Source organism: Narcine bancroftii, chromosome 3 (assembly GCF_036971445.1).
Source record: "Narcine bancroftii isolate sNarBan1 chromosome 3, sNarBan1.hap1, whole genome shotgun sequence".
In the NCBI taxonomy this organism is placed as follows: domain Eukaryota; kingdom Metazoa; phylum Chordata; class Chondrichthyes; order Torpediniformes; family Narcinidae; genus Narcine; species Narcine bancroftii.
This window is the reverse complement of record NC_091471.1, coordinates 6739034-6764774: the sequence shown is the minus strand read 5'-3', so window position 1 is coordinate 6764774 and position 25741 is coordinate 6739034. Positions and strand designations below refer to the sequence as shown.

The following is a 25741-nucleotide window of genomic DNA, read 5'->3' as shown; positions in this document are numbered from 1 at the left end:
CTCATGGGAACCTAGTATTTGAGCTGGGATTGGAGAGGGCGCTGAGAGTGTGAAGGGCTCCCGAAGGGCCTCGGGCGCTGAAGGCTTCCTGACCATGTCGGATGTTTGGATCTGAAGCTTGGGTGGCCGATGGATTGAACACCTGCAGAGGCTGCGGGAGAACTGGAGGCGAATCCACAGACACTCGGTGACTCTGAAGGGACTCTCATTTGCTTCTATTTCTCTCGTAATATGAGGGGCACCGGGTGACGGTAATGACAGCTCCTTGTCCACCTTATGGCAGGGAGAAGTTAAAATCCATATATCGTGTATGTTACATCTTTAATGTATTATTACATGACAATAAAAGGAACCTTGAACTTTGTCAGAGATTAAAAGTTATTTCTTCAACAAAGAAGATCACTTGGAGATGCACAAAGGACTGTGGCCTGCTGGAATCTGGAGCTAAAACACAATCTGCTGAAGGAACTCAGCAGGTCGAGCAGCGTCACTGGGAAAATGGGATGGTCAATGTTTCAGCTTGGAGCTCTTACCAAGTTGCCGAGTGCATTCAATGCAGAGGTCAATAGACATTTAGAAATTAAGTGGATAGTGTGCAAAAGTGCACCTTTTATTCTTTCCCCTCCCTCTATTTCCCACATTCCAATGTTTGCATTAGGGACGAGGATGAACTTCCTGAGGGCACTTGAACTTGAGGGATAGTCTAGGCATTCTCAATGGGGGCCATACATAAACCCCTCCCCCACCCCCGGCGGGGGCCAAACCACATTTAAGGTGGGGGCATGGACTGAAATCCTAAAGTTTATTTTCTGTTTTTTTATGTAGTCAGTAGGAGAGAAGTACTTCGATGCTGGTGATGAAGTCGCTCCAATGAATGTTGAGGATGGAGCGGAGACAACGCTGGTGGAAGCGTTCTAGGAGCCGTAGGTGATGCCGGTAGATGACCCATGATTCGGAGCTGAACAGGAGTGTGGGTATGACCACAGCTCTGTATCTTTGTGAGGTTTTTCAGTTGGTTGTTTTTCCGGACTCTTTTGTGTAGTCTTCCAAAGGCGCTATTTGCCTTGGAGAGTCTGTTGTCTATCTCGTTGTCGATCCTTGCATCTGATGAAATGGTGCAGCCGAGATAGGTAAACTGGTTGACGGTTTTGAGATTTGTGTGCCCGATGGAGATGTGGGGGGGGGGGCTGGTAGTCATGGTGGGTAATAGTGTCATATGAACCGCTACACTAACTGTGCGGCCCTAAATTGCAAACTAATTAATTTAGTTTAGCCTGGGTAGCACAGTTGAAGTCGTGGTTAGCGCAATGCTGTTACAGCGCGGGTGATCGGGACTGGGGTCCAAATCTCGTGCTATCTGTAAGGAGTTTGTAATGTTACGAGCCCAGAGGACCCCAAAGCTCAGCAGCAATAGATATTCATAAAGACAAATGGTTAAACAAAAGTTGCTTTTAATTATCTTTAAACATGAAAACAGGATCAAACTTTAACTTATTACTATTAACCTAACTTAACCCCCTTCTAATTCGATACGCACATTGATTTAATGTGTGTGTAAGTTCATAAAAGTTCTTTGATTCACAGTCCAATCTCACTTTTCATTCCTGGTTTACTGGTTGCAGGCAATTCATATACTGTGCACAGAATTTAACATTTATGAAGTTCACCAGTCTTTGGTGCTTGAAAGATGATAAATGGTTACTGCTCAGGAAGGTTCTTATCAGTTTTCAGAGAGAGATTTGTTGTTCCTGGACACAAACTGATCCCTTTTAATCAGCCAAATCAGTTTCTTGCTGAAGAAACTTGCCCCCTCAGGGTTTTCCAGATGATCACCTCTTTCTTTCAGGTCACCACAGAGTTCCTTTTTGTTTCCCTTATTTCAAGTGAAACATTAGGCAGCCAGTCCTCTCCTCTTGTATGAACCACAAGGGCTTTGACCAGGCTGAACTAAACACTCAACAACCCATCTTCTAAATGGGGTTTTTCCACAAGCTTGTCAGCTTGTCCTGTTCCAGTCCCAGCTGCTGCTGCTGATGTCAAACGACAGAACTGATCTCTCTCTCTCTCTCTCTCTGAGAAAAAGCCTGTTTGACTCTTTCTGCTTCCAAAACCACATGACCCTCTTAGAACAGCAAGTTCCTTTCCAAACAGAAGGCGACTCCAACAAGATCTTTCATCTGTTGCTTTTTTGTAAGCAACAATCCATTAGTGAAGTCTCTTGGGCACTCCCCAAAGCTCTTGCAAAAGCTGTGAGGCCGATATGTCTAGCATTAGCAGAGCTCAAGTATTTCAAATAAGATCTGTTTTAAAATGTTTGTATGTAACCTAATCTAATAAACCTTTCCAAATTTATCTTCCAAAAACAATATCTACATACAATACAAACACAACATAATCTGTCACAATATATTCTCCCTGAGTCTGCGTGGGTTTCCTCTAGGGGCTCCGGTTTTCCTCCTCCTTTCAAAATGTCCCTGGGGTTGCAGGTGAATTGGGTGTAATTGGGCGGCACAGGTTCATGGGCTGGAAGATTCTGTTACAGTGTTGAATGTCGAAATTTAAATTTAAAAATTAATATGAACTAAAGTTAATGCAAATAGAAGCAGACAAGGTTAATCTCATGAACAACCTGATGGCCTGTTACTTGTTTATGCAGTAAAAGTGGAGAGAGGGGCAGTGAGATCACAATTGGGTATTGTCTACAATGTTCATGTCATGAGCCAACATCTCAGTGCTGGCAAGACAGTGGAAGAGGCAACAGTTCCTGAAGCATGAAGACAGGGCCTCGTGAGGATCTAAGACACACGTGAAACCCAATTGCCCTCTCTTCCCGTGGTAATGTAAAGTCCAGCCAGTTAGAACTGTAAACCCATAGATAGGGTAAACAAACGAGGTTCAGATGAGACAAGATGACAAATGGCTTGGTACATATACAAGAAAAAATGGAATTAGGCAAGGTTGCTCATATGGAGAAGATCAATTGTCCCCAACAAGGTGGTTTCAATGTTACCACAGACATAAGAGAGGAAGTAGGCCATTCGGCCCGTCAAGTCCAATCCACCACTTAGGGTGGCCATTCCAAAAGGAGGACACACACATATAATACAGTGTGTTTGCATTTATTGTTTTTGCAATACTGTTTAAATCTTATAAATTTTTTTTAAACACTATATTTACGGTAACCTATGACAATATCCTCCTTTTGGAATGGCCTCCCTACAGTCACTCCATCATGAGCTGATCTATTCTCCCACTCAGCCCCACTCCCCGGCCTTCTCCCCATCTCCTTTGATAACCTGACTATTCAGATACCTATCAATCTCTGCCTTAAATACACCCACTGAGCTGACCTCCACAGCTGCCTGTGATAGGAAATTCCAGAGGTTCATAATTTTCTGGCTAAAGGAATTCCTCCGCATCTCGGTTTTAAATGGGTGCCCTTCAATGCTGTTCCCTCTTGTCTTTGATTCCCTTATCATGGGAAACAACTTTGCCACATTTTCTCTGTCCAGGCCTTTCAACATTCAAAATGTTTCTATGAGATTCCCCCCCATTCTTCTAAGCTCCAAGGAGTCCAGTCCAAGAGCCATCGAACTTGTGGAGACTGGTTGAAGGAGTACCTGGTCTCGGAACCAGGATGCGAGAGGGAACTGAGGGCTCTGAAGGGTTCCTCATTGCGTCGGAGGTTGGGATCTGGATCTCGAGCTGCTGATGGTTTGGACTGGGCACGGAGTGGCTGCAGGGGCTGCGGGAGGGCTGGAGGAGAATCCACGGGCACACGGGGACTCTGGAGAGACTCTCTTTTGCTTCTCTTTCTCTGACTGTAAGAGGCGCTTCAGGCAATTTCTGCTGACAGCCAATCTGTCAACCTTACAGCAGACACAAATCCCATGTCATATAAAAAGGGAAAGGGAAGGGAGGGAGAACGGGGAGTAGTTAGCAGAAATCATTGTTAATGCCATCCGCTTGGAGATGACCCAGAGAGAAAATCAAAGGTTGTAGATTAATTTGGTTGTATTCAGGTGGCAAGGGTTTGTGGACTGGAGGGGCCTCAATTAAAATTAGTGCTTGTGGAACAGTCTTGATGGGCCAAATGGTCTAATTCTGCTTGTACGCTTTATAATGGTGGATCGACACAAAACTGACACAAGACAGCACAGTTAACGTAGCGTTTAGTGCAAAGCTATTACAGCGGCAGGGTCTCAGGTTCAAATCCCACTCTGTCTGGAAGGAGTTTGTACATTCTTCCCATGTCTGTGTAGGTTTTCCCCGGGGGCTCCAGTTTCCTCCAAAATTCCCTTGGTGTTCTGGATTCCTCCCAAGTTTGAAAGGTCAGTGGGTTAATTGGGTGTAATTACATGGCATGGGTTTCAATTGGCAGAATCGATTTCTACTGTGTAGTAAAAAAATTTAAAGATTCCCCCAGGACAGTGACGGACATTATATTCTGCCTTGTAAATATTGAGAAAATCCAGAGAGAAAGAGAGAGAGAGAGAGAGAGAGAGAGAGAGTAAAATCAACAAATCAGATGTCCGGGTGAGCCAAGTTCCTCTTTAGTTCCTGGTGAAACTCCTTTGTGGTTTGACAGTTTGCTTCTTCTGGCCAACAGGTTCCAAAGATAGACCCCAGCATCCCAACCACCTACATGGATCACTATCGAGGATGCTTCCCTCCCGTCAGGCCCTGTGTGCACTACTGTAGACCGCATATGAATGCATACACAGCTTGCATGGACCGTTTCAACTATCACTACTGTGACCCCTGTGGCTACCAGATATGTCCACAGACCAGCTGCACCTACGATACAAACAAGGTAATGAAAGAGCCGGAACAAGTTTCATCTGCATCGAATCAAACAATCATTTGGTCACATTTCCCATGCCGATTCGACCATAGGCTATTCAGCCCATTAAGACTACCCCGCCATTCAATCATGAGATGATCCATTTCCCCACTCAGCCCCACTGCCCTGCCTTCTCCCATAACTTGTGATGCCCTGGCTAATGAAGAGTCTATCAATCTCTCCCTTAAATACACCCAGTGACTTGGCCTCCTCAACTGCCCGTGACAACAAATTCCACAGATTCACTACACTCTGGCTAAAGAAATTCCTCCGCATTTCTGTGTCCTTTTGTCTAGACTCTCCTCCCATGGGTAAAAAAAATCTTTCGACATCTTCTCTGTCCATGCCTTTTAACTTACAAAATGTTTCAATGAGATCCTCCTTCATTCTTCTATATTCCAACGAGTACAGGACAAGACCTGTCCAACACTCCTCGTTTGATAACCCTTTCATTCCTGGGAATCATCCTTGTGAACTGACTCTGAATCTTCTCCGAAGTCAGCACATCCTTTCTCAAAACTGCTCACAATTCTCCACATGAGGTCTCACCAGTGCCTTCTGAAGCCTCAACATCATATCCCTGCTCTTATATCCTATTCCCTTGGAAATGAACACCAGCATTGCATTTGCCTTCTTCACCACTGACTCAACCTGCAAGTTCACCTTCAGGCCGTCCTGCACGAGGACTCCTGGGTCGCATTGCAACTGGGTATTTTCAATTTTTCCCCATTCAGAAGATAATCTTCCCGCTTATCTCTTCTACCAAAGTGCAAGACCGACATTGTATTTCACTTGCCACTTTTCCACCCATTCTCCTAATCTGTCTAATTCGTTCTACACCCTCCTCCTGGACTGCATGTGGCCCATCCCCCTTCCTGTCTCTCGGATCCAAGAACAAATAGACAGATAAATATGAAGGGGAGGATGAAATATCTATCAAGTGCAGACAGCAGAGCTCTAGTTTGGACATCATGTTCAGCACAGACACATGGGTCGAAGAACCTGTTGCCATTCAGTGCCCGATGTTCCATGTTTTATTTACCTTCCAATACCTCCTCTGTATATATTCCATATTCCCACCACTCTCTGTGTGGAAAACTCTCCACCATCTCTCCCTCAATGTGATGCTCCCTCATCATCCCCCTCCCTCAGTGCTGCACTGCCCCTCCCCAGTGATGCTCCCTCTCCACCACCCTTCCGACGATGTGACCCTCTCTCTCCACCACATCTCCCATGGTACGCTACTCTCTCCACCAGCCCTCCCTCAATGTGTCCCTCCTTCATCACCACCACTCCCTCAGTGTGGCACTGCCCCTCCCCAGTGACGCTTCCTCTCCACCAGCCCTCCCTCAATGTGACCCTCCCTCTCCACCGCCCCTCCTTCAGTGTGATGCTCCCTCTCCACCGTGTGATGCTCCCTCTCTACCACCCCTCCTTCAGTGTGATGCTCCCTCTCTATTGTGTGATGCTCCCTCTCCACCACCCCTCCTTCAGTGTGATGCTCCCTCTCTACCGTGTGACGCTCCCTCTCCACCACCCCTTCTGGAAGAGCATTGTGATGAAGTCAGAGATTCAGCTCGGAAACAGGCTCCTCGGCCCTTCAGGTTCCTGTCAACCACCAGATGCCTGCTAACACCAATCTGACAATAACTCTAAGTTTATTCACCCACATTGTCCTCAGCTCATGGATTCCACCTGCAGACTCAGGGTAAATTTACAGTGGACGATTCCTCTAAGTGTGGGAGGAAAATGGAGCACCAGTGTGCTCACAGGGAGAGCATGCAAGCTCCACACAGGCAGCAGCTGAGGTCAGAAATGACCAAGGTTTCTGGCGCTGTGAGCCAGTGGTTCGACCTGCTCCCTCGATTCTGCCACCCTCCCCCCCCCCCCCCCCCAATTCCAAGGTGTCCTGTCTGCTCTGCTCTGAGGCCCATTGCTCCATAAACAGGTGTGCCAGCGCTACAGTTGTTAGCCTATTTCTTTTGAGAGCGCTTTTTTCCAGAGAGAAACCCATTTTTTTTCCTTGCAGGCAGCTGAGGATGCCCTCGCCTGCTACAGATATAAGAAATGCCTGGATAGTTTTTATGGGCCGTCTCCAATCGCACAGGTGAGTCGGTTCTCCAAAATAGCTTCCTGGCTCTGAACCAGTAAGGAGGCCATGGAACAAGGGGCAGAAGGCTGTGAAGTGAACACTTTCCCCTTGTTCAAAGATGTGATGACACTGCACAATGTTGCTCTCTTCTAACTGATCTCTCTCTGCACTAGCTACAGCTGCAAATATTTATCTTATCTACCTTTTATGGGGAGGCACGGTTTGGCTTAGTGGTTAACCCAACACCTTCACAGTGCCAGCGATCGGGACCGGACCAGGGTTCGAATCCGGCGCTGTCTGTAAGGAGTTTCCTCCGGAGGCTCCAGTTTTCTCCCACCATTCAAAAACATAGGATGGGTGTGGGTTAATGGGCTGTAAATTTGGCGGCTTGGGCTCGTGGGCTGAGATGGCCGGTTACCGGGCTGTTTGTCTAAACTTCCATCCTAGAAAAAAGTTTCTATTTTTATGTTCTGGCAGTTTGGAACATCGAATTTTTTTACTTTTGCAGTTGATCTAATTTACGCACCTGTTTGACTGCAGGGAGTAAGAATTTCAGTGCATCCGTTCATTGCACTGTGTGTGACAACAAACTCTCACTCCAGACCTCTTTCAGATCAAGTTTCTGGTTAGTGAATGTGGTTTCACTTTCTGTGCCCGAGCGCCAACTCTTGTTTTCCCACGGCTCCTGTGAAATTCCTTCAATGTTTTAAGAGCCCTGTCTGAAATGGGACAATGCAAGAGGGTGAAGGACGAAGTGAGAGGAAGGGACAGAAAATGTAAGTGGCACGTGAGTGTGGTCACACTTGTAGGCACAAGTGGTCCCCAAACTCCTCAGTGTGGAGGAGATGACACTGTCAACTTTGACTGTAATGTAGAAAATTGAACATTTCAAACTGGGCTGTTCAGGACTGCTTTCCTGCTCATACTTTTCATTTTATTTTACTTGCTGCACGGTTGAAGCTGATTCCGATTCCATTTAAACCCTTGCCGTCCAATTACACCCAAATTAACCTACAACGTCGTGAATGGTGGGAGGAAACCGGAGCACCTGGAGGAAACCAACGCAGACACGGGGAGAGTGTACAAACTCCTTACAGACGGCACCAGATTTAAACCCCGGATATTGCTGCCGTGTTTCTTTCCATTATGTAGTTTTCTTTGGGTTTGGATGTTTCTGAATTTCCTCTCATTGCAGATTGAGTTTCTAAGATTATACTAAAAGATAGATTTGGGAAAGTGATTTTTATTTAGATGTTGTAATTCGCCATGAGCCCCAGGCCAATTAACTGTTTTTTGCCTTTACAGAAGGAGAAATTTCCACCCGATGAGATTGTATCAAATCCTTGCTTGTTTACAGGTAACTATATACTGTGAGGATCAGTACACACCTGGATGGGTAAATAGACATGATCAAAGGTCAACAGACATGTCCACAGAGCAGTAGGCTCTGTCACGGGGCAGTACCTGCCAATAATGTACCCAACCCATGACTTGGTCCATCACAAGATAGCCTGCACACACACACATATACGTAAACACAAACACACACACACACACACACACACACACACACACACACACACACACACACACACACACACACACACACACGCACACACACTTTCCCCATTTTGCACACCTTTTCTATCTCCCAATGTAATTTGCACACCTCATCCTGGCTACTGTTTGGAGACCTGTGTACAACTCCCATCAGGATCTTCTTGTCCTAACCTTTTATTGCTACAGCAAAAAACAATCTGCTGTCCCTGAGATGACAGTGGTGGAGTGGAGGCAGCCGCCCACCTCTTTGCTGAAGGCAGATTTGCTAAGTGTGGGTGGAGAAGGTTCCTTGTGTGACAGATTGTTATTTTTTATATTGTATGTGTTTTAAAGGAGATAAATTGTGGGATTATTTTGGTGTAGGTCACAAACAAACACAAATACTTCACAACACAGATCTCATTTAAAATGCCAGAGCTTAGCTCAAGCCAGACAGTCCAGGCTCCAAGTGCCTTTGTAAAGACAATGAAAACTGCTTTGCTGAAGGACTTCACAAGTAGGTGTTAATTGAGCTTGCTGTGGAGTAATGGATTATTGCTTTGGAAAGCAACAGATGAACGGACTCAGAAGATTGGGTCCGGTGCCGTAGTCTGTCTGAGTGCAGTTTACTGATGTAAGAGGGTCATGTGGTTTTCTCAGAGAGAGAGAGAGAATTCCGTTCTACAGTTCAGCAGCAGTATCTGGGACTGGAACAGGACAAGCTGGCAAGCTTGTGGAAAACCCCCATTTTGAAGACAGGTTGTGAGTTCTTAGCCTGATCAAAGCCCTTGTGGTCCATACAAGAGGAGATTACTTGAAATAAGGGAAACAAAAAGGAACTTTGTGATGGCCTGAAAGAAAGACATTATCATCTGGAAAACCCTGATGGGGCAAGTTTCTTCAGCAAGACACTGACATGGCTGATTAAAAGGGATAATTTTGTGTGTGTGTCCAATGAGCAACAAATCTTTCTCTGAAAACCGACAGGAACTTTCCTGAGCGGTAACCATTTACTTTTCAAGCACCGAAGCCTGGTGAAGATTCATAAATGTTAAATTCTGTGCACAGTATAAGAATTGCCTGCAACCAGTGAACTTGGAAGAGTGAGAAGAGAGATAAGACTGTGAATCAAAGGACTTTTCTGAACTTACACACACATTACATACACGTGCACTTAGAATTAGAAGGCAATTAAGTTAGTAGTAATAAGTTAGAGTTCGGACCTGTTTTTATATTTAAAGATAATTAAAAGCAACTTTTGTTTCAGTAACCATTTGTCTTGGTGAATTTCTATTGCTGCTGGGTTTTGAGATCCTCTGGGCCCGTAACGCTTGTCTGCAGTGCAGTAACAGAGGACTCTCTGATTTACGGGCTGTTCCCCGGGACACACACAGAGTCAGATATCCAGAACTGCTTGGAAGACCATCAACTCAGTGAATGACGCACTTTGGTCTGCCTCAAACCTGCTGGTCTTCCAGCACATGGGAATTCTGCCGACTGGCACATTCCAGGCTGCAGGAGTACGTGCTGAGGGATGCACTGAGGCTTGGGGCATCCAATGTGAGGGCACTGTGGGGAAGGGCCACAGTTTTTAGTCCTTTCATCACCGGCCATTGAGGGGCTGAGACTGAGGGGAAAAGCCTCTGAAACAACAGAGGGGGGAGAAGCGGCAAAGTGCCACAGTGGTGGTAATAGGGTAAATAGAATCGAATGTAACAATGTACAGTGATGTGAATGTATAAGAACACAAGAAACAGGAGCTGGAGTAGGCCATACAGCCCATCGAGCCTGCTCCGCCATTAAATGAGATCATGGCTGTTCTGGATATGAATGTTAGGTTGGGAACTGTCTTCAAACGGTTTTCCTTTTGTAAATTATTTATTGTGAATAAAATCTATGTTTTGTTAAAAAGAAACAACCAGCATCAGTGGGAGATAAAGAAGGGTCCACATTTTGGGTTGGAACCCTTCACCAAGACAGAGAGTCACTGTCTGTGCTCGACCCACTCAGGTTTCTTCCTGCTTCGGATTCCCACATCTGCAGGCTCCTGTCCCTCCAGTGTCACCAGCATGCCTGTTACAATGGAAAATGTTAACTTTCGCGCACATTCCCTTTCTCCATGGGAACTGCCGATGGGTTCAATCCTCATTCTCCGCTCTTTCTCACGCAGCTCCTAATGTCCCAAACTGTATTGACTACGTCAGGAAAACATCTTCAATGCCTCGGATACCCGAGGGAGGCATCAGCAAGAAACTGGAACAGTGCACCATCTTCCCAGCAGGTCAGTTTTCTGTGGTCTTGCAAGTAGTTCAAGTTCATTTATCATCCAATCGTACAAGTACAGCCTGACAAAGCAGCATTCTCTGGTCCTTGGAGCAACACACTGCAAACACACATAAAAACATAACATACATACTGACAGATGATACATATGCACAGTGCTACATACAAGGGAGACTTCAACTTCCCTAATATTGACTGGCACCTCCTGACTGCAAGAGGGATAGATGGAGCAGAATTTGTCAAGTGCATCTGAGAAGGATTCCTCACATGGGATGTGGACCAGCCAATGAGAGGAGAGGCCGTACGGGAGCAAGTGCTGGGCAAGTGTCGGACCTCTCGGTGGGGGAGCATTTCGGTAATAGTGACCACAACTCCCTGAGCTTTCGCATGGCTATGAACAATGATAAAAGTAGACAAAATGGGATAGTGTTAAATTGGGGAAGGGCTAATTATGATGGGATGAGGTAGGGACTAGCGAGAATAAATTGGGAATAGATGTCCATGGAACAAAGCACAGATGTAATGAGGATGTTTAGGGACTACTTGCGCAGGGTTCTGGAGAGGTTTGTCCCACTGAAACGGAAAATATGGTAGGAAAAGGGAACCATGGTTGACAAAACAGGTGAGGCAGCTGGTCAAGAGGAAGAAAGAAGCAGACATTAGATACAGGAAGTAGGAAACAGGAAGGGATGATATGGTAGCCAGAAAGGAAATTGAGAAAGGACTTGGGAGAGTTCAAAGGAGGCATGTGAAGGCCTTGGCATGTAGGATTAAAGAGAACCCCAAGGCGTTCTATGCTTATGTGAAGAACAGAAGGATGACGAGAATGAAGGTGGGGCCGCTAAAGGATAAAGGAGGCATCATGTGCCTGGAGTCAGAGGAAGTTCGGGAGGTCCTAAATCAATACTTTGCTTCAGTATTCACAAGAGAAAAGGACCTTGATCAGGGTGAGGTCAGAATAGAACAGGTTTGTGTGCTGGACAGTGTTGAATTAAGGATGAGCAAATGTTGGATCTTCCCCGAGGCCAGACGCAATATACCCCAGGTTGCTGTGGGAATCGAGGGAAGAGAGAGCTGGGGCAGTGGGTATGATCTTTGAGTCCTCCTTGGCCACAGGGAAGGTGCTGGAGGATTGGAGAATGGACAATGTTGTCCTCTTGTTTAAAAAGGGTATTAGGGAGAATCCTGGGAATTAGAGACTGGTGAGTTTTATATCAGTGGGGTGTAACCTTTGGAGAGGATACTTAAGGATAGGATCCATGAGCATTTGCAGAAGTCCAGCCTTCTCAAGGCTCACGAGTCTATTTGAGTTTTTTGAGGAGGTAACAAAAGAAATTGATGAGGATAGGGTGGTAATTGTGGTCTGTATGGATTTTTGAAAGGCATTTGACAAGGTCCCCCATGAGAGCCTCATGTTTCTCAGCTCTGTGATTCCGGCTCTGATACTCCTGTATCTCTTTCCCAATGTAGTGATTGAATCATTTAACCATCAAGTGAAGTACAACTACTGCACAGAAAGGCCTTTTGGCCCATCTAGCATGTATTGAACTATTATTCGGCCTGAGTCCATTGACTTCACCCAGACCAATAGAACCAAATAGGTCAGCATAGAAATGTTGGGTTGATAGGCCACTTTCCCTGCCATCAAAATCTTGGCTCTAAGATTTGAGGGTATGAGAGGTCAGACAAACTTGAGTTGTTCTCTCTGGAGTGTCAGAAACCGAGGGGAGACCTGATCAAGATTTAAAATAAAATAGGAGGGGCATAGTTAGTGTAATGCGTGTCAAAAGAACCAAAGACTTGTTGATCCAAACTAAGGCTTTTATTAACTAAAAGACTGGAGCATATCACAAGTAGGTTGACCAGTCCAGAATGACCTGGTCTGGCTAGGAGCAATCCTTTAAGACCTGCCAGTAGGTGTGGCTACACTCTCAGCCAATCACAGTCATCTGTACATATACACATTGGTGATAGAATCTGTGCTATCACATTCACCCCTTCTTTGAGAACTGACCACAGGGTGGATGGAGGTTAGGGGCTGTACTGGTCAGGGGGCCTGACCATCCGGCATGACCGCCGTGGCGCCGGGATTGGGGTCGCCAGAGTCGTGTCACCAGGGCAGGCCTGTGCGGCCACTGCTTCGCTCAATTCCCCAACGGCGTTGTCGACAGTCTGGCCTGAGCTGGTGGGGTGGTGCGGATCCCTCTGTTCAAGCACATGACCTGGGGGAGAAGGAGTAGGGGGAGGTTGGGTTAAAGGCACTGCTGTGCCTAATCCAGCTTGGGCTAGGTCCCTTACCGAGACTGTGTCCTCCTGTCCGTCCAGGTACTCAATGTAGGCATAATGCGGGTTCGCATGGAGCAGAGACACTTGGTCAACCAAGGGGTCATTCTTAGACTACCGGAAGTGGCGTCGTAAATGGACTGGACCGGGAACTATGAGCCATGCTGGTATGGTCGTACCCGACTCAGATTTCCTCGGGAAAGAGAACATCCTTTCATGGGGGGTGGCATTGGTTGCGGTGCATAGGAGGGAGCTGATGGAATGTAGGGCACAAGTGAGCACATCCTGCTGGGTGGGGAGGTGGGGAGGCCATTGGACCGGAGGGTAAGCGTAACTGCTTTCCAGACGGTGGCATTCTCTCTTTTGACTTGCCCATTAGCCCGTAGGTTATAGCTGGTGGTCCTGCTTGACGCTCCAGAAGATACTGCCGCCGCTCTGCGCTCATAAACGAGGACCCCCTGTCACTGTGGATGTAATTGGTTGGGGTACCCGAAGATGGAGAAGATGCTGTTCAGGGCCTCTATAACTGAGGAGACAGTCATGTCCGAGCAGGGCACAGCGAACGGGAGCGGGAGTACTTGTCGATGGCCGTAAGGATGTAGGTGTTACGGTTGGTCGACGGTAGGGGCCCTTTGAACTCTATGCTGAGACGGTCAAAGAAGCGGGTGGCTTTGATGACGTGGGTGTTCTCTGCACGGAAGAAGTGGGGCTTGCACTCAGCGCACACTGGGCATGCTCGGGTCATGGAGCGAATCTCCTCGACAGTGTAGGGCAGGTTGCAAGCTTTGACAAAGTGCTGATGACAGAGCTCCTCATGGAGTTTCTGCAGCCTGTCCAGTTGTATGTTGGTGCAAGTCCCCCTGGAGAGCACATCTGGCGGGTCATTGAGTTTACCTGGCTGATACAGTATGTCATAATTAAAGGTGGAGAGCTCGATTCTCCACCTGGGGATTTTATCATTCTTGATCTTACCTCGCTGGGTGTTGCTAAACATGAAGGAGACCGCACATTGGCCGGTCAGCAGTGCCTGCCAGTGAGGTAGTGTCTCCAACGACGTACTGCTTTGACTATGGCCTGGGCCTCCATCTCTACAGAGGAGTGTTGGCTCTCAGGACCCTGGAGGGTTCTGGAGAAGAAGGCTACCGGCTGGCCGGCCTGGTTCAAAATGGCTGCCAGTGCAAAGTCAGATACATCGCTCTTGATTTGGAATGGGATGGACTTGTCGATGGCATGCAGCATTGCAGCAGCGATGTCCAATTTGATGCAGTTGAAGGCCGCTCTAGCTTCGGTTGACAGGAGGAAGGAGGTGGTCTTAATGAGTGGCCATGCCTTGTCGGCATAGTGTGGAACCCATTGGGCATAGTAAGAGAAAAAATCCAGGCAGCGTCTGAGTGCCTTCTGGGTGTGGGGAGTCCATGAGGGGACGCATAGTGTCAGGGTCCGGCATGACCACCCTGTTCTCCACCATACAACCCAGAATTGCGAGCCGAGTGGTCCGGAAGACACACTTGTCGAAATTGTAGGTCAAATGCAGCCGAGTTGCTGTCTGAAAAAATTTCTCAAGGTTGGCATCATGATCCTCCGTGTCATGGCCACAGATGGTGACATTGTCCAGATACAGGAAAGTAGCAGTCAGCCCGTTCTGGTCCACCATCCAGTCCATTTCCCTATGGAAGACCGCGACACCATTTGTGACCCCAAAGGGTACCCTGAGGAATTTATACAGCTGCCCATTCACTTCAAAGACCGTGAAAGGTCGTTCTTCTCGGCGGATCGGGAGCTGATGATAGGCCGAACGAAAGTCAATGGTGGAAAATACAGGGTATTGGGTGATGTGATTCACCACATCTGTGATCCTTGGAAAGGGGTATGCATCCAGAAGCATGATGCGGTTGACTGTCTGGCTGTAGTCAATCCGTGGCTTCTCCCTGTTTTTAACAACCACTACCTGGGCCCTCCAGGGACTCGAGCTAGGTTCGATAATGCCTTCATCTAACAGTCTGCGCACCTCGCTTGTGATAAATTTCCTGTGTTCATAACTATATTGCCAACTTTTGGTGGCCACAGGCTTCCAGCCAGGGGTGAGATTTGCGAAAAGTGCTGGCGGAGCAACTCGGAGGGTGGAGAGACTACAGGTGAGGCCCCGGGGCGCGGGGACGGGTGGTTTGGGCTGCCGCTGGCAGGAGGTTTCCGGGGTGGAGTAGTTACAGACAGAGAATGGAGCTTGAGGCCTCCAAAGTGCAGGGAAATGGTTTGAAACTGGCACTGAAAATCCAGTCCCAGCAGAGCAGGGGCGCACAATTGGGGAAGGACTAATAGTTTGAAGTCTGTGAACGTGATGCCCTGGACTTTAAGGATCGCCACGCAGTACCCCTTTACCCCAGTCGAGTGTGATCTGGTCGCCAATTAAATTCTCTGTGCAGTGGAGAGAATAGCCAGTCTGCAACGGTGGGCCAGGTCTGTTGACCCTGAGTCAAATAAGGAATTGGTATAGTGTCCATGCGCTTTAATCAGTTCCATTGCTTTTGTGAGGGGGTTGGGGGAAGTCCTGCTCAAGGGTTACTGATGCAGAGACATGTAATGTAGACAGGGGAGACCTGTGTCATGATGTCACGCAAACAGTTGGGCCTGAAAAAACAGTGTCGGGGAGTTGGTGTTGCTGCCTGCCGCCAAAGGTAAGTGTTGGGGGTCGCTGCTTGCCGTCAGCGGTGGGGCAGTCAGCGGTGGGGCAGTCAGCGGTGGCGGGTCCCCAGATGGCAGCATTGGGTCCCCGGTCGGCAGCGTCGGCATGTCCCTGGTTGGCGGTGGCGGGTCCCTCGTTGGCGGCGGTTGGTCCCTGGTCGGTGGCAGCGGTGGATCCCTGGTTGGCAGCAGCGGTGGCCGTTGATGTCAGGTCTGGGGACTGGTTGGACGTTGCTTTGTGAGGGAGGGTTAATGTCATTGCAGCGAGGGTGGGTTGTACCTTCCACGCTCGCCGTCTGCCCCGTGATGTCAGGCGCTGCTGTGCGGTGGAGTGCTCACTTTCATTGGACGAAAACTCAGAAGAAGAAGTGTTTGAAATGGAGAATGGCGATTTGACTTCACACGAGGCACTGTGTTTGACAGTGGCCATTTTGGAGCGACAGACTACAGCAAAGTGGCCGTTTTTAAGGCACTTCTGGCACCTGGCTTTTCTCGCTGGGCTCTGGGACCTGCTGTGCTTGTTCCTCCCACAGAAATAACACTTTGGGGTTGCATCGGGCAGCGTAGAGGTAATAGTAGGGTAGAGGGAGGGCATCCTACTCACATCAAAGTGTGGGGTCCAGCCCCGAGTGTACATATCCATAACTTAAGACCACAGCCTCCATCATCTCTGTGATCCGGATCACGTCCTCTAGGTTTTCTCCCCCGTGCTCTAGCAGGCGCTGCCTCACCTCATTCGATTGAACCCCGGCCACATAGGCATCCCGAATTAGATCATTTATGGTCTCTGCAGCAGTTCTGTCTGTGTAGGCACAGACCCTGCCCATTGCCCTTAGTGCCTGAATATAAGCTTTACAGGACTCACTGGGCTGTTGCTTCCTTGTAACAAGTTTGTACCGAGCATAGACCCTGTTTACCGGTTGCCCATAGAGCCCTTTCAGCACCTTCATGGCTGCGGCGTAAGTGGTTACGTCCTGGACACTCTGGAAGACTCTCAGGGACACCATAGTCATCAATATTAGTAGTTGACGGTTGTCCTCTATCACGGCAGGATCAGAGAGCTGTGCATCTCACCCAGTGCTTAAAGTCATTCGAGGCTGTAGCTGACTGTGGGTCAATGTCGAGGCGTTCCAGCCGTAGCATATGCTCCATCCCTTCAAAATTTTTTTAGTTAATAAAATTGTAGAGCGCGTCGAAAGAGCCAAAGACTTGATCCAAACCAAGGCTTTTATTAACTAAAAGACTGGAGCATATCCCAAGTAGGTCGACCAGTCCAGAATGACCTGGTCTGGCTAGGAGCAATCCTTTAAGACCTGCCAGTAGGTGGTGCTACGCTCTCAGTCAATCACAGTCATTCTCCACGACCATCTGTACATAGACACATTGGTGATAGAATTTGTACTATCATAGTTAGTCAGGGTAAATTTAAATGTAGACATACAGCGTGGTAACAGGCCCTTTCGGCCCACAAGCCCATGCCGCTCAATCACATCCAATTTACCCACAACCTCTGTACATTTTGGAGGGTGGGGCAGGAACTGGAGCCCCTAGGGAAGATTCACACAGACACAGGGAGAACTCCTTCCGCGGGATTCGAACCCAAGTCCTGATTGCAGCGTTGCGCTAACTACAGCACTAACCATGCCACCCATGAAAATGACAAATAATAAAGACATGTACTTAAGGTGAAGGGGGAGGGGGTGTTTACATGACATGTATGGGGCAGGTTTCCCACACAGAGGGTGGTGGGTGTCTGAAACAGGCTGCCAGGGGTAATAGTGGATGCAGGTACGTCGTGTTTAAGAAGCTTCTAGGCCAGCGGTTCGCAACCTTTTCTTTCCCCACTCACATACCAACTTAATTAATCCCTTACTAACCACAGAGTACCTACAGCATTGCATCGGAGATTTAATCTTACTTGGCATCATGTTCGGTAGAGGCATTGTGGGCCAAAGAGCCTGTTCCTGGACCCGAATGTTCTATGTTCTGTGAAACATGATAAAGGTTACTTCTAGATCGTTTTACTCAGGAAACCCAGCAATGTTTAAAAGACATTTAGACAGGTATATGGATAGGAAAAGTTTAGAGGGCCAAATGTAGGCAAATGGTCAGCGGGGGCAAATGGGGCTGAAGGATCTGCTTCGGTTCTGTAAAACTCTATGACTGTAAACAGTCTTTTGATGCAGGGCCAGTGATCTCGATCCACTCTAACACTGAGCCATGTCCTCATATCGGGGTCCTTATCACCACCATGACAGGCGCTCCTGATTCCTCGTAGAGACCCACTTGGAGGGTCAAAGCCCATGTCTCTGATGCCTTTATACCTCTGATGAAGACCCAAAATGTTGACTGGCCATTTCTAAATGATGCTGTCTGAACTGCTGGGCTCCTCCAGCAATGCCCAGGATTCCGGCATCCAGAACTTTATTGAAATCTCCACCGCTGGTTCTTCAACATTTGGCTTGTGAGAAGGTAGGTATCCAAGTCTTTTATGATTCTGAGCCCCTCTGAACAACTCCTCCCCTTCCTGAAGAGTGTCTGAAGTAATTTCCCCATCAGATGTGATTGGCCAGATAGAGGAGCCGAAATAGGCCATCTCAAGTCAAAGCAAGTCAACTTTATTTGTCGTTCATTCCATAACTACTAATGCAGTGCACTGAGGATGAGAAAGTGTTTCTCCATGACCATGAAGCAGATTTACATAAATGGAAATAAAAGACCACGATACACTAGTACAAGTATGTTCTAGGAATTGAGGAGACTGATGGCTTGTGGGTAAAAATTGTTGCACAACTTGGACGTGTGGGCTATGGTACTCCTTCCAGATGGCAGAAGGGAAAAAGGCTTACGAGGGGTGTGTGAAGTTCTTCACAATGTTATTTGCCCTCCACATGCATCATGTCTTGTAATGTTCGTCATGGTAGAAAGAGAGATCCAGTGAACTTCTCCACTGACTTCACTACCCTCTGCAGGATCTTACGGTCAAGGTGGTACAGTTTTCAAGCCAGTCCATGATGCAATTGATGAAAATGCTCTCAATACATCCTCTGTAGAATGTAGTGAGGCTGGAGTGTGGGAGATGAACTTCCCCAGCTTTCGCAGGAAGTAGAGGTGCTGCCAGGCTTTCTTGCCTTTGGAGCTGGTATTGAGGGACCAGGTGAGGTTCTCTGCCAAGTGCACTCCAAGGAACTTAGTACTCTGGATGGTAGAGCCATCAGTGGTCAGGGGACAAGTATCTCCCCAGGCCTTTCTGAAGTTGACAACCATCTCTTTCGTATTATTAACATTCAGATGCAGGTTGTTGGCTCTGCACCAGTCCGTTAGCAACTGAACCTCATCCAATCCACCCCACCATTTAATCATGAGCTGATCCATTTTCCCACTCAGTCCCACTGCCCGGCCTTCTCCCCATAACCACACCTAATGCCCTGGCTAATCATGAACCAATCAATCTCTGCCTTAAATACACCCAATGATTTGGCCTCCACAACCACCTGTGGCAACAAATTCCACAGATTTACCACCATCTGGCTGAAGAAATGCCTCCACATCTCTGTTCTAAGTGGACGCCCTTCACTCCTGAAGTTGTGCCTTCTTGTCCTAGACTCTCCCACCCTGGGAAACAACCTTTCTACATCGACTCTGTCCACACTTCTTCCCCGCTGCTGTCAGATTCCTGAATAATCAATGAACCAAAGACACTGCCTTACTTTTTTGTGCACGACTTTTTTTAAATTTAGGTTTATATGAATGTTTTCACTGTGATTCTGCCGCAAAACAGCGAATTTCATGACATGTTCATGACAATAAATTCTGATTCTGATTCTAAATATTTCAGAGGTCCTCACTTATTCTCCTAATTTCCAAAGAGTTCAGACCAAGAGCTGTCAAACGCTCCTCATATGATAATCCTTTCATTCCCGTAATCATCCTAGTGAAGTTCCTTTGAACCCTTTCCAACTTCTGTGCATCATTTCTTAAATAAGGAGCACAAAACTGCTCACAACACTCCAAGTGAGGTCTCACCGGTGCCTTATGAAGCCATAACTGTGCCTTTATATTCTATTCCACTTGAAATGAACGGCAGTGTTGCATTTGCCTTCCTCACCAATTGTAGGGAATTAGGATGATGGATTGGGAGAGGTTGCTTTTTCAAGCTTCAAAATTGTTGTTGGCCGTTCAACCAGGCAAGTGGAGAATGTTCCAATGTGTAATATCGTTCAGCTGGTGCTATTTGTTAGAGCAAAGAAAATGGAGAGGGGTTAGTCAAAGGATCATGAAAAGCTTGGAGCCAAATGTTGAAGAACCAGGGGTTAGAGATTTCAATAGAAATCTAGATGCCGGAATCTTGCGCATTGCTGGAGGAGCCCAGCAGTTCAGATAGCATCATTTAGAAATGGCCAGTCTGTGGTGGCCCGCAATTGCAGTGATCAGGCTGGCACATCACGCGGCAGCAGATGCGGACAGAGATTGCTAAAGCGACTCCCAAGACAACGAACCGGTGGGGGTAAAAGCTGGAGCAGTACAAGACTAGCAGCCCTAAAATGGTGTTGGCCAAGCTGTCCAGCTAACAGATCAATAACAGGCTGGGGAAGAAAGGTATTCACAAGCAAGAATGTTCCCGCCCGCTATTGTTATTCATGCAGCTGATGTCAACCAATCAAGCAAACGGCAGGAACTCCAACTGTATAAAAGGAGCCTTTCCAGCCTTAATAAATCTCAGAGCGTAACCTCCCACACTGCGCGTGTGTGTGTGTCATTTTTTTTGAAAACTTTATTTATTTAAGAAAATTGTTAATAGAAAAACAATGTACAATCCAATATAAGTAATTTTATATAATTATATATATTTAAAAAATCATAAACTCAAAAAAAAAAGAGAGAAAATAAAATTATACCCCTCCCACCCTCCCACCCCATCAACCAGCTCTCTTAAGGAGAGCTAAAAAAAAGGAAAAATATATAATACATCTTTCTTCTTCTTCTTCTTTGGCTTGGCTTCGCGGACGAAGATTTATGGAGAGGGTAAAAGTCCACGTCAGCTGCAGGCTCGTTTGTGGCTGACAAGTCCGATGCGGGACAGGCAGACAAGGTTGCAGCAGTTGCAGGGGAAAATTGGTGGGTTGGGGTTGGGTGTTGGGTTTTTCCTCCTTTGCCTTTTGTCAGTGAGGTGGGTTCTGCAGTCTTCTTCAAAGGAGGTTGCTGCCCGCCAAACTGTGAGGCGCCAAGATGCACGGTTTGAGGCGATATCAGCCCACTGGCGGTGGTCAATGTGGCAGGCACCAAGAGATTTCTTTAGGCAGTCCTTTTACCTTTTCTTTGGTGCACCTCTGTCACGGTGGCCAGTGGAGAGCTCGCCATATAACACGATCTTGGGAAGGCGATGGTCCTCCATTCTGGAGATGTGACCCACCCAGCGCAGCTGGATCTTCAGCAGCGTGGACTCGATGCTGTCGACCTCTGCCATCTCGAGTACTTCGACGTTAGGGATGAAAGCGCTCCAATGGATGTTGAGGATGGAGCGGAGACAACGCTGGTGGAAGTGTTCTAGAAGCCGTAGGTGATGCCGGTAGAGGACCCATGATTCGGAGTCGAACAGAAGTGTGGGTATGACAACGGCTCTGTATACGCTTATCTTTGTGAGGTTTTTCAGTTGGTTGTTTTTCCAGACTCTTTTGTGTAGTCTTCCAAAGGCGCTATTTGCCTTGGCGAGTCTGTTGTCTATCTCATTGTCGATCCTTGTACATTTAAATTCATATATTCCAAATATGGTAAACACTTATTGACAAAAAAAATGATCATGCAAATTGTATGTAATTTTTTCCATACCAATACAGGCTTTCAATTCATTCTGCCATTACGTTATATTAATCACTGTGTTATCTTTCCATGTACTTGCTACACATTTTCAAGCTACAGACAGTACTAAATGTACAAATGTAATTTGAAATTTATCCAGCCCTAATCCCTTTAAAAGAACCATGTAACCCATGAAAAAAATAGATGGATCTAATGGTAACTTAATGTTCTATAATTTTTCCAAAATTAACTTAATTTCTTCCCAAAATGGTTGTACATAAACACAAGACCAAACAGCATGTTAAAAAGTACCAGTACATACACCACATCTAAAACAAGAGTCTGAATTACTAAAACCATATTTTTTCAATTTCTCTGGAGTTAAATATAACTGATGTAAAAAATTATAATTACCCATTCCATACCATACATTTGTCAATTTAGTTACATTGTCGTAGCACATATCTGCCCAATAATCTTCAGGAAAAACAAAAGCTAAATCATTTTCCCATTTAAGCTTAGACTTCACCCATTCTGATTTATCCATATTGTCTTGATACATAACAGAAATATATCCCTTTTTTAGTATAGAAGAAATCAAAGATTCAAATTCCGTCAACACAGGTAAAATCATCTCTCTACCATACATGTCTTTCACCAGACCTTGAAGTTGATAATAAACCAACAAAGAATTTACAGCAATATCAAAATGCTCCCTCAATTGATTAAAGGGAAGAAACTGTCCTTCTACAAAACAATCCTGCAATGTCTTTATACCCTCAAAATCCCAACTCTTTAAATACTTATTAAATATCGAAAAAGGAATAAGCGATTATTATATAATGGGGTTAAAATTGACAATTTACCTTTTGATCCTAAAATCTTATTTCTTTTAGTCCACACCTTTAATAAATGCTTTAATATCGGCATATTATATTCCTGCAACAAATTTATATTCCATTGATGCACCTCAATTTCAGAAATGCAAGCCATCTCAACTTTCGCCCAACTTGGGAGTAGGTCCAAATCCATCAATCTACTAATAAATTTCAACTGGGCTGCTTTCACAATAATTTTGAAAATGAGGTAATTGAAGCCCACCTAACGCACACTTCCAAGTAAGTTTATGTAATGCTACCCGCGATAATTTACCTTTCCATAAAAATTCTCTCATGGCTTAATTTAAATCCTGAAATGAAAAACATGATATTGACTGAAATAAATATTGAATTCGAGGAAAAATATTAATCTTAATACAATTAATGACCAATTATAGTTAATGGGAGATTTTCCATTTAATTCTGCTTTAATCTTTTTTAATAAAGAAACATAATTTAATTTTTAGATATATATAAGATTGATGATCAGCATTTACAATTATTCCTAAATATTTAATTTTATCAGATCATTTCAATTTTATAATGTCTTTATAGTCTGAATAATCTCCTTCTCCAACTGGCAAAATTTCACTCTTATCCCAATTAACCTTATATCCAGATAATGTTCCATATTGCAATAAACATTCCTGCAGATGCGGCAATGATCGTTCTGGGTCTGTCAAATATATCAAAACATCATCTGCAAATAAATTAATCTTATATTTGTCATCCATAACTCTCATCCCTCTTGTCTGTTCATTCTGTCTTATTGTTTGAGCTAACGGTTCAATAGCCAATGCAAACAAGGTTAGTGACAATGGACACCCTTGTTGAGTCAAATGCGTCAATTTGAATGGTAACAAAACTTGACCATTTGTCACCACCCTGGCAATCGGGTTGTATATTAAGCTTTAACCCAACCAATAAGAAAAGAGCCAAATTTAAACTTCTCCAGCACCTTAAATAAAAATTCCCATTCAACCCTATCAAAGGCTTTTTCCGCATCAAGCGCAACCACCATTGGATGGTTGGGCTGCTGTCGATATGCATTGACCAAAGTAATCAATCGGAGAATATTATCTGATGCATTTCTATTCTTAATAAAACCTGTTTGGTCAATATGTATCAATTTAGGTAAATACTTAGCAAGTCGATTTGCTAACACTTTTGCTCTACTTTCAGTAGAGAAATAGGTCTATATGAAGATACTTGCAATATCTCAATCTTTTTTTGGAATTACATTAATTAATGGAGCAAGATTCCAGCAACTCATGCTCTTCAGTTACTTGTTGTAATACATCCTCAAACACAGAGGATAAATCTTCATTAAAAATTTTGTAAAATTCCACAGAAAATCCATCATCCCCTTCCATTTGGCATCTCCTGTATAGCTTCCTTAATCTCAAATTCTGTAAATGGAGCTTCCAATTCCACAACAGCTTCCTCCTTTAATGCTGGTAATGTTAATTTAGATAAATAAGATTCAATAACGCCACTATCCTGTTTCCCCCTCAGAAGTATATAATTGTTGATAAAATGAATAAAACTGCTCATTAATTTCCTGAGATTTATAGGTAACTATTGAATTCTTTTTAACAGCATTAATAATCCATAAGACCTGTTCCGTCTTTAACTGCCATGTAAGTACCTTATGTGCTCTCTCACCCAACTCGTAATAACACTGCTTAGATCGATTAATTAAACACTCAAATTAATAAGTTTGCAATGTAGTTTCAAATTAGCCAAAACCACTTTTTTTCATCTTCTGTCACATCTTTCTGAAATTCCTTCTCCAATTCAGCAATTTGCTTCCCCAATTCTAAACTCTCTGCCATATACTGTTTCTTAACTTTAGTAATATAACTAATAATCTGCCCTCTTTAAATAAGCTTTTAGTGCATCCCATAACACAAAATGACAATCTACAGAGTTATCATTCTCAGTCAAGAACAAAGTGATCTGTTCTTTAATAAAGGTAACAAACTGGTTTTTTTCAACAACATTGTGTTAAATCTCCATCTATAAGATGAACGTACCACTTCTGAACTTACACAAGAAAAAAAAATAAAGAATGGTCTGATAGAACTCAACTTTTATATTCTGCCTGTAATACTCTTCCTTGTAAATGTGCCAATACTAAAAAGAAATCTCTTCTGGAAAATGAATCATGTCGAGACGAATAAAAGGAAAAATCCTTCTCCGTAGGATTGACCCTTCTCCAGATATCCACCAAATTTAAGTCTTTCATCAAGGCCCCAATTTGTATCGCCATCTTTGATTTCTTTATGCTTTTTGGAGATCTATCTAATAAAGGATCCAGAACACAATTGAAATCTTCCCCAACTAAAATATTTTCATTAGCCTGATTTAACAACAAAAAAGCATCAGAAATAACATTGCTCATCATCTACGTTAGGTGCATAAACATTAAGCAAAGTCCAAGATTCAGCAAAAATTTTACAATTCACCCTTAAAACCCTCCCAGCATTTCCTTCCATAGATTGTAATTCAAAAGGCAAATTCTTATGAATTAAAATCGCTACAACTCTTGCCTTGGAATTAAATGAAGAAAAAATCACATGGCCAACCCAATCTCAAATGTTCTTTTTCAGTCAAATGTGTTTCTTGAATATTGCAAAAAAGCAATATCAATTTTCATTTTCTTAATATAAGCCTAAACTCATTTTTACTTAATCAGGTTATTTAACCCCTGAACATTAAAAGTTGCAAATTTCAAATTAGACATCCCTACGAATTAACAATATGAGCACTCACTACAAATTGCTCCCTTTATAGTATCTTAAAATCACTATCCCTCCTCTAAATATTTTTTTTAATTAAAAAAGTTCCAAAATAAAATTTTTATTAACCAAAAAAAATCTACTGGGCATGCGTGGTGCCTCTAGGTTTTCTTGAGTTTCTGGATCGGGTGTGGGCTGTGGGGGGGCCCGAGCAGCGGCGTCCCGACGTGGACGGAGTGCCGTCGTCGGGTGTTCAGACCCGCAGCCGCACTGGAAAGGGACCGATGACATCTGAACAGGAAGAAGACTTACCTTTACTGGGCAGTACGCAGGAGCAACTGGAAGTAGAAACTAGAGAAGGTAGGCCTCGAAAAGAGGTACTGGAATCTGGAATGGAGTCGATCTGTGCTGTTTTGAAAGGGATTGCTTATCAAATGGATAATATGTTTAAACAAATGACTCAAGGATTTTTGGAAGTGACAACTAAAATGAATACTATGTCTGAAGATATGTCAATAAATTTATCAAATCAGTGGATACAGTGCAAGAAAATTTAAAAAAATTGAAACACCTTTTTATGAATGTAAAAATCAGGTTTGAG

At 45.0% G+C, this 25741-nt stretch overlaps 1 protein-coding gene across 10 annotated transcripts in view; it reads left to right on the top strand.

Annotated features, from left to right (window-relative positions):
* LOC138756955 (uncharacterized) overlaps positions 1-25741 on the top strand; it is an 85139-nt gene that overhangs the window by 27066 nt on the left and 32332 nt on the right. For 8 of the 10 annotated variants that reach the window (XR_011353248.1, XM_069923451.1, XM_069923453.1 and 5 more), the window contains 5 exons: positions 4610-4813; positions 6873-6950; positions 8241-8292; positions 10645-10755; positions 23999-24039. Coding sequence is in view for 9 of the 10 variants with exons in the window: in XM_069923451.1 (XP_069779552.1) it covers positions 4610-4813; positions 6873-6950; positions 8241-8292; positions 10645-10755; positions 23999-24039 (486 nt within the window). In the remaining variant the exon portion in view is untranslated. Of the gene's footprint in view, positions 1-4609; positions 4814-6872; positions 6951-8240; positions 8293-10644; positions 10756-15107; positions 15260-23998; positions 24040-25741 lie in introns of those variants that run through there. The other 2 variants (XM_069923456.1, XM_069923450.1) reach the window with 2 other exon arrangements.